Here is a 15,495-nt window from a genome sequence, read left to right as displayed (position 1 = left end):
GTTGGCAGACAGAATTTGCATGTCCCGCCCCCGGACATACGAGTATAAAGGCAGGGAAATCCGTCTGTTTCATTCATAAATTTTCTTTGGAGCCGATGGTCGTGTATGCAGCAAGTGACACACACCTTTTCCTCTTACCTCTGGTGATCTGCTGTTGGACCTACGGCACACTTCAGCGGCTTTCTCCTTCTCTGCACGGCAGTGCAGTTTGCTCCTGGGCACTTTGACAGTGCAAACTAAAAGAGTTTATAAAAGTGTGATTTTCTCGTCTTTATAAAAATGCCTTTCCGCTTTTTCTCCCACTCACTCGGCTCCCTGGATGACTCCTCCCTAGCCCTCTGGGTCCGCAATTCAGTGGAGGAATTCGCCGACCCAATCCATGGTGGGTACTCAGATCTACCCTGTATTGGAATAGGTGCTCCAGAGGTCAGGGCTCCTACGTGGGCTTCCCCCCTGTGTGCATTTTCCGTGGTACGGTCCCCTTACGAGCGGACCCGTGTCTCCCTTGGGCAGTTCCCACTGCCCCCCGTTCGCCGTATCTGTAGCAACTCCTCCCTCCAAAAAGGCGGGATCTACCACCGTGTCACTTCCCACATGTGACCTAAAAGCACATGTGGTGTTTGTCACCACTCTTACCTCCCCCTCTCTGGGCAGGTGTGGTCTCTGCAGGGTCTTTCCCCCCTGAAAGAATAGGAAACTGGGTAAGACCCCCTTCCCCGATGTCTGATACAGCTGGTCATTTTGGCACATCAAGTACCTGCCCGCTCCTGTGTCAGCAGTACACGTACACGGCTCAGTGCATGGCGTGATTTAAATTGGACACCTAGTGTCGCTTCTTCGACACAACGTCGAAGTGAGCGACAGACGGGGAACGTCTAGGTTACGGATGTAACCTCCGTTACCTGATGAGGGAATGAGATGTTGTGTCCTCCTGGCACGTCGCTGAGCCGAGCCACTGTTGTGGCCGGACCATTTCCAGCTCCTCAGAAAAATCCTGACTGAAACAGACGTATTTCCCTGCCTTTATACCCGTATGTCTGGGGGCGGGACATGCAAATTCTGTCTGCCAACTTCTCATTGGCCATTATTCATAGATCAGAGGTATATTCGGCGCTCAAGAGAGACCCCTAGTGTCGCTTCTTTGACACAACGTCTCGTTCCCTCCATCAGGGAACAGAGGTTACATCCTTAACCTAGACGATTTTTTTGTTGTTTCCCACTTTTATCTCTTTTGCTGCCTCCTTCATTTTTCTTAACTGCTGAATGTTAATGTTTTTTTGTGCCGTTATTATGTTGCAGGTGTTTGAAATTTTACTTAGTAGAGGGTACTCAGAGACTAACTTTCGTGACGATCTGAAAACCCTGTACCTTAAATTAGGTATAGAGAATAAAAAAATGGTCTTTCTGTTCACCGATGCCCATGTGGCAGAGGAAGGTTTTCTGGAGCTCATCAACAACATGCTTACCTCAGGTATAAAAAGCAACTTTTAAGTTTAAAATAATTTTCAGTAATTAGCATATTTAGCAAGATAATATACAGATACAAATTGATTGTAATTTTCTTTGGCACTTTGACATGAAAATGTCTTTTAGGAATATTATATATGAAATAAGATGCTAACTGCAATTGCTGTGTGTGGTCAGGCATGGTTCCAGCACTGTTTCCCGATGATGAGAAGGAGTTAGTCCTGAACCAGCTGCGAGATGAGGCTATGAAGATGGGCTCTGGACCTTCTAAAGAGAGCTTGTGGCAATACTTTGTCAACAAGAGTGCCAACAACTTGCACATTGTGCTGGCCATGTCACCTGTAGGAGAAACTCTCAGAACACGCTGTAGAAATTTTCCAGGTCCTTGAGCAATACATCCCAAAAATGTCTTGTTAGGAGTCACTCCACCTTTCATTTTAAAGTTTTAAATGTTCTTTGATTTGATTTGGCATATGTGTGTGTGTTTGTGTGCCTTCATTAGGTTTGGTTAATAATACTGGCATTGACTGGTTCTCTCCATGGCCTCTTCAGGCTTTACAAGCAGTGGCCAAATCCTACTTAGGTATCTCTTCACCTCTTGAAAATATAAAGTTGTTTTTTAAAATATGGTCAGTGGGCATCATTCATGGAACATGAGCAGAACAGATTTTTGTGTAAATCGTTCGTAAAGCCACACTGACATAAATTCTCGGATTCATGTATGTTTGACCACGTGTAAATCATGCATAAGACATTGGAACATGTTGTGTTCTTTCAGGCAAACTGACATTTTGATAGAAGTGAAATTAAATAATAATGAAAAAATTAACTAATAATTAAATGAGTTAAATTAACCTAAAAAAATAACATAAATTAGTTAATTAATAACATACATTTTTTTAAATTTAGTATAGGCATCGGCATATCGGATTATGATAATTGCAAATGAACATGCACATGGCCAACATACACACATTTAAAAATCTGGGCTCGGCACAGCATTTGTGAATCCAGAGAAAAGTTTTCGTGAAGGTCCGTTTTACACGTAAATATCTCCCAATTATTTCTCCCAGTTATTTCCAAAAGTTTCATGAATGAGGACCAGCAAGTGTATCCATTGAATCAATTAACTTTAGCTCAGAATAGTTAATGGTAAAGTGTGTAATTTCTCTGCTACTAGGGAAACCAAATGTAATTGCAAAAATAATGACTTTTCAAACAGGTCTTCTATTGCCTGAACAAACAATGGTCCTGACTCCTGACCCAAACTCACATTAAGGCACCCATTAAATCACAGGTTAAGCTAATGTTGCTGTGTCAGGCTAGTTGAGATGAGACTTCACTTTAAGCTTAGAACAGTGAGGAAGTTGATCTAAGCATAGGTTAATCATGATTTAGATACAGTGATATTTCATTTATTTAATGGAATCCAAAGTCATTCATTATAGTTTAGGTGCCATGTCTTTTGTCAGGTGAGAGTCCCATGATCCCAGAGTGTCATGCAGAGGCAGTGATGGATCATGTGTGCATGGTGCACAGCTCTGTAGGTGAGTTTAGTAAACTGTTCCAACAGACACTTCGTCGCAGCAACTATGTAACCCCCAAAAACTACCTGGATTTCATTGGTACCTACTCCATGCTACTGGAGGACAAAGATAATTACATCCTGGGTAAGAGCAAATTTTTATGTGCTGTTTAGGGAAATTTGTGACTGCAATCTTGAATTAATGTACTGCATCTGTGTGCACACTCCAGCGCAATGTAAACGTCTAGAGGGCGGTTTGGATAAGTTGAAGGAGGCTAGTGGGCAGCTAGCTGAGCTCAACATTAAACTAGCTGAGCAGAAAGTGGTGCTGGCAGAGAAGACTTCAGCCTGTGAAATCCTTCTACAAGAGATCTGCTCTAATACTGCTGTCGGTTAGTACAAAATCACATCACATAAAAGCATTTCTGATCTAAATCTCTGGGGTATTCATACAATTCAAGTTCTCACAGACCCATTCGTTTTTTATCCATGTTACTTTAAAAAAAACTTATCTCTGCAAAATACCAGCATGGTAGACCAGCAAATCTCAGGTTGACCAGCATGGTCTTTTCTATTGAATCTGGTTGACCAACCCGATGAGAAGCCTGATAGCGACACCAGCACAGCAGCATCCCATGCTGAAGATCAGCATATAACTATGTTGGTTTTTGTAACACGGATTTGTCACATATTAATTTATATTTATTGAACAAAGAAGAAATGGAATTAATTTAAAATGGATAATAAACTCTTTCTCCTTTAGCGGAGGAGAAGAAAGCCCTGGCAGAGGACAAGGCTAAAGAGATAGAGGAGCAGAATAAGGTAATAGTTGTGGAGAAGAAGGATGCTGAAAGCTCTCTAGCTGAGGCTCTTCCTGCTTTAGAGGCTGCACGTATCGCCCTACAAGACTTGGACAAATCTGATGTCACAGAAATCAGGTGGGCAATGTTCCTCTAGGCTAGTGGTTCCCAAACATTTTACAGTGGCGTACCCCTGCAAATATTCTACATGCTTTTGTGTACCTTGAACGCAAAGACAACATTCACACAAGGTGTTTTGAATATATGTATATTTAACACAATATAATTTAGCTTTGTAAAGCAACTCCATTATTGTATACATGTTATATTTGTACATGTTCTGAACATGACATTTTTTATCATATTGAATAAGTGGCTTGAGAAATTATTGAGATGGGTGTGCTAGATATTTTATAACTGCATATTTTGCCAACTCCTCCCTCATCGTGTTGGTGGAGCAGGACACAGTACAAGTGTCTTGATCAAATGTTCAACGAGTCACCATCTGCATCATAGTGATCCCACTGGCTCATAGATTTTTTAATGGGTACTCAATGCACTGTCCGAGTAGAAATCCTATAAAATCCTTTAATGATTTATGTTGATATAACTTCATAAATAAGACTATGAAAATCTAAAAATCTTAATTTAAGTTCAGCAGAAGAAAGAAAGTCATACATATCTGGGGTTTCATGAGGGTGAGTAAATAATGAGATTTGTAATTTTTGGGTGAACTATCCCTTTAAGGGCTCTTGTCAGATCTGGTTGAATTTGTCAATAAGAAGAGAGGTTTGTAAACAATTTACGTTTTTGAAAACGTGAAAATGTCCAAGGACATTTTATATAATGCTGAAATATAATACCTTCTTTTGCTATTTCATAGCTTTTAAAGTCCTGTGTGGATTCTTATTTCAGTGTAGATATAGTTTTCAGTTTCGTAAGTATTTAGATTGTTAGTTCTGTACAGCAGTACTGCCGCTTTCTAAATGCAGAGCATGCAGCCTATGTAGGGCACCAACCCTGATTGTAGAACACTCGCTGTGTCTGAAACCACCCCCTATCCACTATATAGTGCACTATTTCGAGATTTCGCTATTTTGTAGGAGTGTCTGAATTCTGAGTTAGCCACTCGTTCCCTACATTTGTTCACTCATTCTTACACACAATGCGCTCTAATTTCAAGTGTACATTTCAAGTACACTCGACGATGGTTGATTTCCCACAATCCACCACGGGGAAGACGTACGAGCTGGGAGTTTACTGCTTCCTTCATTCCTGCAATGTTTTATTTCATGCTGAATGTAGTAAATTACTTTTTGACAAATCATTACTGGATTAAAATAACAAAACATACAGATACATTTTAAAATGTACTCTTTATTTGATAAAATGTGTTTACTCTTTATATTAACACAGTATATACGTATATAAAAAATGTCAAACAGAATGAAGATTTATTGTATTAATATATTATTTAATAAGAATAACAAATAAGGCCCAAGTATTTTAAAATTTCATATGTGACATTCTGCACCAGCCCCAGAGCTCTGACACTCTCATCCACATTCACTAATTTTCTTACTGCTGAGATATAGTGCACTAACTGCCATTCACTATATAGGAAATAGTGAATGAGTGAACGATTGCGGATACAGCCACTGTCGTTGTGATGATTGCCTTCAGTGTGCCCTGCGCACCTCGCTGTGCATGTGCAGAAATGCTGTCTGTTCACTCTCCAGTTGTCGATCAAGTTAATGGCAGAAATGTACACTTAATTTGGATGTTTATATGGATTTATACAGTTAATCCGCCTGAAGTAACTGTGATAGTTTCCAGTACCCCTGTGAGGGTGCAGTGTAAATGCATAAATACTGCTTATGACATGCGGTACAAAGCACACTGATAGTGCTGCACTGATTTAAAAATGTACACTTAAAAACTGATGTCAAGAGCCCAGTTACAGAATCACCCTGAAAATGACCATCTCATTACACAGAAAAGCCCGCGTTAGAATTAGAGCCAAAACGTATCTCAGCGTGCTGCCTGAAGTTGGAGCTGTGACTTTAATCTTGAAATATTCACTTGTCTTGGTGTTAAAATAAGTCATTGCATGATGGAACTATTCTTTTTTTCACTGTGTGGAGAGAAGAAAGTGTTTCACTTTGAAGAGTTGGATTGACAGTCTCATCACTCAAGTGGGAGCATCCCATTGCATGCTGCTGTGAACTTCCGCTCTCATAAATGTCCCATTTAATAATCTCTCAATATATTACACATTAATTAAAATTAAACCAAGTAATGTAACAACAGTAACGCCACACTTTGTAAAGAAGTTAAAGTAAAAAAATTCATCAGAAATTTACTTGAGTGAGAGTAAAAAGTACCCACTTTTAAACCTACTCTAAAAGTAAAATTTTCCCCAAAATGTTACTCAAGTAAATGTAACAGAGTAAATGTACTCGTAATGGAGTAAATGTCTTTCAATCTCATATACACACCCGTAATTATTAGGGAACAGCTGTCAATAACATTTCTGTGCGGTCTAAATATATCTTATTTATTTTCCCCAAAAATAAAGGTGTGCTGAGCAGATTTAAGCCTCAATTTAAAACCAACTTTCCGAAAACATGTCATTAATGCATGAAGGTTTTTTTCTTTTTTTATAAATATTTTCATTATTTATGTTAAGTCAGTCAAGTTATTTTCATATGTATAGTGATTTTCACAGTTTCAAAAATGTAGCGATAACTCGATAGGCATTACAAACTGGGGAATCTATTGCAAGGGCGGACTAATTTCATCATGACACAGCACTTTATAAGACCTGCCAGTATACAAGAATAGCTGCTGGATCTGTGTCAGGAATTGCGCATAATTGTAGGTATGCCATTGCCGGCCGACTTCAAGCATTGCATGGAATTATCTGTGCAACTGAACGGCCAGCTCAAGGTGTTTTTTATGATAATTAAAAATGTCAGCCAGGTTGACCTAATTTGCTTAAAAAAATGTAATCGTGTAACAATGGGAAAAAAACAGGGTTCTAGTGTGCGAGTAAATGCAAGTGAAAATTACTGCATGTGAATGTGGAAAATAATTTTGGCCACACCAGTGCTAGTGACATCTGACACTGTTCATCAAAACTTATGCCATCAGAATCAACACTCCCTATGCATCTCACCTTTATATACAAATTATGTTTCAAACTGGGTTAAAAAAAAATTAATAAAAAATTTAATCGTGGATGGCTGTAAAGGCTAGTCTGGTAAAACAGCGAAGTATCAATTTTAACTATCACTTAGCTATGTCACCTAGCAGTGTGCTGGACTGGCAAAAAAAATATACTCTCATCCCGAATGGTGCTCACTTATGCACGACACTTATGTAGATTAATTTTTTAAACCACATAAGATAGGGTTATTTCATTACATGCTATTATCTGACATTTATGACACAACCATTTTGGTGTTTCTACACTAGATGGCACACAAAATAATTTTTTGCCTTTGAGAAATCTTGAATGTTATTTTAGACTGGGATGAAATTAGAAGAATGTTAAATATTTTTGAAATATTTTGTTTGCATTACCCCCATAATCACATCATGTACCCCCAGGGATATTCTTATCCCAGTTTGGGCACTAGCATTAAATCACATACTGGTGCATCCCAAATCGGATAATTTTTTGCTGACTCTTTAAATCATATACCGCATATGAATTAAATACTCTTATAATAAATTTACAAATGTGAATGCATGGCGTTTGCAGAGATGACCATCCCCACCCAGGTAAGACTGAATCTGTCTATCTGTATTTTGAATACTCATGCAATGAAATCAGATGGTGATTTTGTTGCATTGTACATTGTACAGCATTAGACAGATTTACATGCATTATGCTGTAAGTAGGAATTTATGATATAAACCTGTCCCTTTCATTTGTTACATAAAGACCCCCAATAAATAAGAAAGTATTTTCCAGTTCTTTTTGTGCTTTGCTTTTTTTTTTTTTTTTTTTACTGTTTTTAGGAAAAGGAAAATAACAAAATATATTTGAATGACAGTGAAGAGTCTATTCTTTGTATTCTTTTGCACCTTCTGTTTCATTACAGGCTGCTGTAGTGATCTGGCATCTTTAATGCTCTTCCCTTATGTATCTCTTCCACCCTCTTCACTGTGTTATAGATCCTTCGCAAAGCCGCCAAAACAAGTGCAGGTGGTTTGCGAGTGCATTCTGGTGATACGTGGTTATAAAGAAATCAGCTGGAAGTCAGCCAAGGGTATGATGTCAGAGGCCAACTTCCTGCGCTCACTTATGGAGATGGACTGTGACTCTATCAATGCCAGTCAAGTCAAGACAGTCAAAAGTAACTCACCATCCATGTAACAACAATAATTTAGTTAATAACTCAGTTTTTGTTAAAGTCCTTTTGATGTTGAATCGAGTTCCAAAATGCTGCATTTTGGGATCTCTATTATTAAAAGGGAAAGTTCACCCTAAAATGAAAATTATCTCATCATTTACTTGCCCTCATGCCATCCCAGATGTGTATGACATTCTTTCTTCTGCTGAACACAAACTAAGATTTTTAGAATATCTCAGCTCTGTTGGTCCATACAATGCAAGTGAATGGTGGCCAGAACTTATATCCAAAAAGCATATAAAGGCAGCATAAAAATAATCTTTATGACTCCAGTGGTTGAATCCATATCAGATGCCATATCAGAACTTTCCCTAATCAGAAGCCATGGATGAACAGTGAGGTCAGACTCCTGCTGAAAGCACGAGACATTGCATTCAGATCAGGGCTAACCTGAATAGGGGCATCAAAAAGGCCGAGCACAACCACAAGCTAAGGATTTAGGATCACTTCAAGAACAACTCTGACCCCCGATGCATGTGGCAAGGCATCCAGGCCATCACAGACTACAAAGCTACTAACTCCACCCCCCCGTCACGACACCTCCTTGCCTGATGAGCCGAACCACTTCTATGACCGCTTCAGTAGGGACAACAAGGAAGTGGCCATCAAGGCTGTGGTCTCTGCAGTTCACCAGCCCCTCACACTCTCCACCATTGATGTAAGTGTGGCACTGAGCAGGATTAATGCACACAAGGCTGCTGGTCCTGATGGTTTCCCCGGACGCGTACCCAGGGCCTGTGCTGTGCAGCTGACTGAGGTTTGGACTGACATATTTAATCTGTCACTAGCCCAAACAGCTGTTCCCTCGTGCTTTAAAGCAACCTCCATCGTGCCGGTGCCAAAACACTCCAATGCAACAAACCTTATAGACTACCGTTCGGTTGCACTCACCCCCATCATTATGAAGTGCTTCGAGAGGCTGGTCCTGGCCCATCTCAAGACCTGCTTACCACCCTCACTAGACCCCTTCCAATTTGCCTACTGTCAGAAAAGGAGCAGAGAGGATGCCATCTCTACAGCACTTCACTCTGCCCTGTCCCACCTTGACAATAGAAACACCAATGTGAGAATGCTGTTCATTGACTTTAGTTCAGCATTCAGCACCATCATCCCCTCCAAACTGATCACCAAACTCAGTGAACTCTGCATCAATTCCTCCCTCTGTATCTGGATTCTGGACTTCCTAGCCAACAGACCTCAGTCTGTTAGGTTAGATAATCACAACTCCTCAACCATCACCCTGAACACCGGCGTACCACAAGGATCTGTGCTGAGCCCTCTCCTTTACTCCCTCTTCAACTTCGACTGCACACCTTTACATGGCTCTAACACCATTGTCAAGTTTTCAGACAACACTACAGTGATTGGTCTCATCAGCAACAATGATGAGACGGCCTACAGGGAGGAGGTCCAGCACCTATCATTGTGGTGCACTGACAACAACCTGACTCTCAACACTAAGAAGTCCAAAGAGCTCATTGTGGATTTCAGGAAGTCTAAAGCTGGCACACACACACACCCAATCTCATCAACGGGACTGAGGTGGAGCGTGTCACCAGCTTCAATTTCTGGGTGTCCACATCTCTGAGGACCTCTCTTGGACCCTCAACACCTCTACCCTGTTCAAGAAGGCTCATCAGCATCTCTTCTTTCTGAGGAGACTCAAGAAGGTCCACCTGTCTCCTCAGATCCTGGTGAACTTCTACCGCTGCACCATCAAGAGCATCCTCACCAACTGTGTCACAGTTTGGTATAGCAACTGCTCTGCCCATGACTGGAAAGCACTGCAGAGGGTGGTGAAAGCTGCCCAACGCATCACCGGTTCCTCACTCCCCTCCATTGAGGCCATCCAGGGCAAACAATGCTTGCGTAAGGTGTGCAGCATCATCAAAGCCTGTTCCCACCCCAACCACAGACTGTTCACCCCACTCCCCTCCGGGAGGCGTTTCAGGTCTCTCCACACCCGGACCAGCAGGTTCAGAGGAAGCTTCTTTCCTGCGGCTGTCACCCTACTGAACTCTAGCTCTGCATCCCGGTGACAATTGATCTGTTTCTCACCCACACCTATCATATAGCTTCTGATGATATAGATTTAACCACTGAGTCGGATTACTTTTATGCTGCCTTAATGTGCTTTTTGGACCTTCAGAGCTGATATAGTTGTCTAAAAAAATCTTTTTTTGCATTCAGCAGAAGAAAGACATACACATCTAGGATGGCATGAGGGTGAGTAAGTGATGAGAGAATTTTTGTTTTTGGGTGAACAATACCTTTAAGATGTGTTGGGCTTATGGCTATACAAAAAAGAATGAAAGGCACCCATAAACTCATATATACGCATACCTACCTACAGAAATTAAGTATTTTATTGCCTCCTCCTTGTCATTTACCCAGCCTACCTAAAGAACCTCAACACCAGTTTTGAGGAGATGCAGGCCATCAGTAAAGCTGGTTCTGGCATGCTAAGGTTCGTGGAGGCAGTCATGGGCTACTGTGATGTGGCCAAAGATATCAAACCTAAGAGAGAGAAGGTCTGATATTTATATTTATTTCTTGAGACTATACAGTATATGCATGAATCATACAATTTAATTCAATTGCTTTACTTTACAGACATCATCATGCAATCAAGTTCTGTGCATTCAAATTAATTTGATCTCTTTAAGAAGGTGAACTGAAGTTAAACGTTACTATATTACATTTAAAGGTAGCTCGTCTGGAGAGGAATTTCTTCCAGAGCAAGCGTGAGCTGGAGCGAATCCAGAATGAGCTCGGTGTCATCCAGAAAGAGCTCAAAGCTCTTGGAGACAAATATGAGGCTGCCATGTCAGAAAAGCAGCTTCTGCAGGAGGAGGCTGAAGTCATGGAGAGAAGACTCATTGCTGCAGACAAACTCATCTCAGGCCTGGGATCAGAGAATAAGCGGTCAGCTTACTCATTAAAATTTTCCCTTGAATATGAATGGCTGATCTAGGTTCAGATTCCCTTCGTGAAGGCTTAAATTAGTCTCTCCAAGCTAAATGACCTAAAGAATTAAATTCAGCACCCCATTCGGAGAACCAAGAATATTGCCTTTAACACGTTCAAATTCTTATATGAATTACCATCATTCTGCAACATATACTGTAATAACTGCAATGTGTGATGGGTGCTGTTCACTGAATTTTGACTTTGACATATGCTTGTAGTTATTCTTTAAAAACTTTCTTAATGGTGAAGTGTGTAATTTTTCGATGGTCAAATAGTCTTTCTATCTCAGTTTAATGTCCAGAGACAACTGCAATAAGCCATTCTTAATTTTGGCCTGCTGAAAAGTGCAAAATGTTTGAGTTGTCCAACATTTGAACTTCTGTGTATTACAGAAAACTTACTATCTTAAATGTTAATTTCTGATAAGTTAAGTTAGCATTTTTCACAAATTCATATTACAGAAGCAAATCCTAACTACAGTTAAGATAAGGTAATGCATTTAGGAAATGTTATTCTTTAATAGCTTTTGTCCTAAATGAGATCCTAACTGAAATTGCCATGGTTACCAAACAGATAAGATAGGATTCTAAAGTTAGGATATTTCTGCAGTACGCCCCTTGGTACTGGGTAGTTTGGGGCAGAACTACCTTTTTGTTGTGTGTTCGGAAAACCTGTTTCAAATCAATCATTATTATTGCCACTAATTAAAACAAAGTATTAATTCACATAGAATTGCAGTCCATAATCAGTACCAGTGGTATGCCCATCAGCTTTGTTAATGTATGTGAGTATCTCTGTGCCTTCTGAAGCTGGACGGAGGACCTGGAGGAGTTGAAGCAGAGGCGAATACGTCTTCTGGGTGACTGTCTGGTCTGTGCTGCCTTCCTCAGCTATGAGGGAGCATTCAGCTGGGAATTCCGCAGTGAGATGGTGTATGGGGTGTGGCAGACTGACGTCCTGGAGAGAGGCATTCCTTTAAGCCAGCCCTTCCGTATAGAAAACCTGCTCACCGATGAGGTGGAGATCAGCAGGTGAGACACTAGCTTATCTTTGAAATGTACCAAGGTAATATGTGTAAGAACTAATATTATGTGTGTGTTTGTGGGGAAAATATGTGTGTTATCTTAGATGGGGATCTGAAGGTCTTCCTCCAGATGAGCTTTCAGTGCAGAATGGCATCCTGACCACCAGAGCCAGTCGTTTCCCCTTGTGCATTGACCCCCAGCAGCAAGCACTCAACTGGATCAAAAAGAAGGAGGAGAAGAATAATTTGAAGGTTAAAACATGCAATGGAGTTTAACTTCATGTCATCACTTCTTTCTACCTTATGTTTAGTAAATCTTTAAGGTGTAGTTGACCCTCATGTCATTCTAAACCTGTATGATTTTCTTTCTTCAGTGGAACTCAAAAGAAGACATTAAGCAGAATGTTAAGGACTGACAGTCTTTCATTCACCATTCACATTCATTGTATAGAAAAATAAATAAATGCTGTCATACCCTAACATTCTGCTGAACATCTTGTTTTGTTTTCCACAGCAGAAAGTCCTTTTCTTGACCTGAAATATGTCTTTCCCTGATTCCAACCTGTTTTCCAATTTGCAGATCTCCTCATTCAATGATCCAGACTTCTTGAAGCAGCTGGAATTGGCCATTAAGTATGGCTTCCCTTTCCTCTTCCAAGATGTGGATGAATATATTGACCCAGTTATTGACAATGTTCTTGAGAAGAATGTAAAAGGAGCAGAGGGACGTCAAGCTGTCGTACTTGGTGATAAGGAAGTTGACTATGATCCCAACTTCAAACTTTACCTCAATACCAAACTGGCAAACCCCAAGTTCTCGCCTGCAGTGTTTGGGAAGGCTATGGTTATAAATTACACAGGTGAGAACTTTAGTATTTTTAGTACTGCAGCAAATATATGTATGGAAGTGTAAAATATATACAATTTAATCTACTACTATGTTTATTAGTAACACTGAAGGGCCTGGAAGACCAGCTGCTGAGTGTTATCGTGGGATTTGAGCGGAAGGAGCTGGAAGAGCAGAGAGAGCGACTCATTCAGGAGACCAGTGAGAACAAGCGCTTGCTGAAAGACCTAGAGGACTCACTGCTGAGAGAGCTGGCCACTTCCACTGGGAACATGCTGGATAACGTAGAGCTGATCCAGACTCTGGAGGAAACTAAGTCCAAGGCCGGCGAGGTCAGTTCATTGCACACCACACACTTTCATAATGGTCCGCAAATCATTTAATAAATGGGTATTAATGGGTATTATACTTAAGGTTTATTTTTTTGCCAATGTGTGAACGGCTTGTAAAGCAACTTAAAAAATTAGCCCTTCCTGGAGTTCCTAGGTTGCCTATTAAAGCCTTTTAAAGCAAATTATCATGCAAAGGGAGTTACGAAGCCTGCAACACTAGGTAGTGCTATCTTAGAGATGGAATCCAGCAAATGTCCGGCTCCCAGCACAACAGCGACTCCTACACAAACTCTGAGTAAGCCAAAAAATAATAAGTTAGCTACTGAATCCCTTCTGGATAAGCGTGAACGTGATTGTGGTCGAGCGAAAACTAGAGTGAATATCGGCAGGGCATTTGATTCCTGGAGAGACCTTTGTTCAGTTTTGGGGTTCAAAACCGACCCTGAATTGGCGTTCTTCTTATTGGACAGGTAAGTTTACATAACTGTAAAGCATGTGAATAATAGTCCCATAAGGATTGATCTGTGTAATTTTAGCTAATTGATCTTGCCTGCTAATGCTGACAAATTGCTTCGTAACTCAAATAATTTAAACTATCTTCTCTTTATACTAAAATTCAGGTTAATGTCAATGTTAATCTGTAATTATTCAGCAAGGTAAACTACAATAACACGTTAAATGAATGCTAGGCAATGTTCAAGTTAATGCAAAAAAAAACATTCATTAGTGTAACGTAACTTGGTTATACAGAAAATATATACATTCTATTATTATAATATCAATATGACTGTTTGAATAGAATCACATCAATATTAAATTGCGTCAAAATATTTATAATGTACAGTCTATTTTATATACAGCTACTGTCATCATCCACCAAATTTACCTAACAGCTATTGATAAGGCTGACTAGCTAGCTAACTCTGACATAGGCTATTGTATATTCAGTCAATGTATCATGCAAAGAAAAGTGATTACTTCAAACTACAGTCTCGCATAGTCAGACATACATCCACACTTTTGTTTTAGCCCTGTTCCAGCACTGGAGAGTCAAATATTATATGCAGTCTCAAATTTCTAACTGTGTAATTTTACATCTGTCAGCATGATGCCAGTGAATCACATTCAGTCTCTTTGTTTTGGTCGATGCTCGTGTCCCTATGGAGTGTGTGCGCACGATCACGAGCAACAGGTAGCTGGCTGCAGTTCAAATAATGGCCACAGGTGTCATTAATAACTGGGGGTTTCTACTCCTTTAAGGTTAAAATATATATAAATGTTTATAGGAAAGTAAATATGTCAGGTATATCTTTTTCTGCGGTGTGAAATTATTTATTTTTTTAAGTACATATATTCCACGTATACCCTCAATTAATAAGAGGTCATACAAGCTGAAATAATAATAATAAAAGCTATCAGCAACATTCTGTTAAAATAATTTTTGTATTATGTATATTATGTCACACAGCAGGAAATTTTAAACATTCCAAAAGAATTTCATGTCAACTACCTAAATATTTTTCAGAGAAGACCATATATAAGTGATAAGCCCTTTGATTGAAACTGTAGTAAATGGTATATGAGCTGTTTTATGAGTTTTACGAGTCAGTACAAGGTTCTTTTTGTCAGCTGGATAATCAAGCATTTAACATTCATATTTTGACTCCAACAGGTGTTTGAGAAACTGAAGCTGGCAGAAAAGACAGCCATTGATATTGACACTCTAAGAGATGGCTACCGCCCAGCCGCCAAGCGCGGAGCTGTTCTGTTCTTTGTGCTGGCTGAGATGGCGCTTGTCAACAGCATGTATCAGTATTCCCTTGCTTCCTTCTTAGAAGTTTTTGACCTCTCACTGTCCAAGTCTCTGCACCACGCAGTCCTATCCAACAGACTCAAGAACATCATGGACACACTCACACAGAATGTCTATAACTATGGCTGTACTGGTAAAGGCTCTTGATCTCTGACTTTTGATAAAACCACATCATGGACATGTTAACAAAAATATTTTGTTTCACATTTAATTTCTATAAATCATGCGATTTGTTCAAATACATTTAGTAGTTTCAAGTTGTTCAGTGGTTGATGGTGACAATGGAAAAGTGAAAC

The 15,495-nt window shown here is 39.9% G+C and overlaps 1 protein-coding gene across 1 annotated transcript in view; it reads left to right on the top strand.

Moving 5' to 3' along the window:
* dnah10 (dynein axonemal heavy chain 10) overlaps nucleotides 1–15,495 on the top strand; it is a 49,075-nt gene that overhangs the window by 24,570 nt on the left and 9,010 nt on the right. The window contains exons 52-65 of the mRNA XM_052099758.1: nucleotides 1,300–1,471; nucleotides 1,645–1,848; nucleotides 1,970–2,050; nucleotides 2,940–3,137; nucleotides 3,223–3,384; nucleotides 3,756–3,930; nucleotides 7,975–8,156; nucleotides 10,608–10,744; nucleotides 10,921–11,138; nucleotides 11,993–12,214; nucleotides 12,312–12,459; nucleotides 12,788–13,067; nucleotides 13,157–13,386; nucleotides 15,059–15,332. Coding sequence (XP_051955718.1) covers nucleotides 1,300–1,471; nucleotides 1,645–1,848; nucleotides 1,970–2,050; nucleotides 2,940–3,137; nucleotides 3,223–3,384; nucleotides 3,756–3,930; nucleotides 7,975–8,156; nucleotides 10,608–10,744; nucleotides 10,921–11,138; nucleotides 11,993–12,214; nucleotides 12,312–12,459; nucleotides 12,788–13,067; nucleotides 13,157–13,386; nucleotides 15,059–15,332 — 2,683 coding nt within the window. The remainder of the gene's footprint in view (nucleotides 1–1,299; nucleotides 1,472–1,644; nucleotides 1,849–1,969; nucleotides 2,051–2,939; nucleotides 3,138–3,222; nucleotides 3,385–3,755; nucleotides 3,931–7,974; nucleotides 8,157–10,607; nucleotides 10,745–10,920; nucleotides 11,139–11,992; nucleotides 12,215–12,311; nucleotides 12,460–12,787; nucleotides 13,068–13,156; nucleotides 13,387–15,058; nucleotides 15,333–15,495) is intronic.

The sequence above is a fragment of the Xyrauchen texanus genome, chromosome 3, assembly GCF_025860055.1.
Source record: "Xyrauchen texanus isolate HMW12.3.18 chromosome 3, RBS_HiC_50CHRs, whole genome shotgun sequence".
Taxonomy (NCBI): domain Eukaryota; kingdom Metazoa; phylum Chordata; class Actinopteri; order Cypriniformes; family Catostomidae; genus Xyrauchen; species Xyrauchen texanus.
This window is presented reverse-complemented; position numbering and strand designations above follow the sequence as displayed.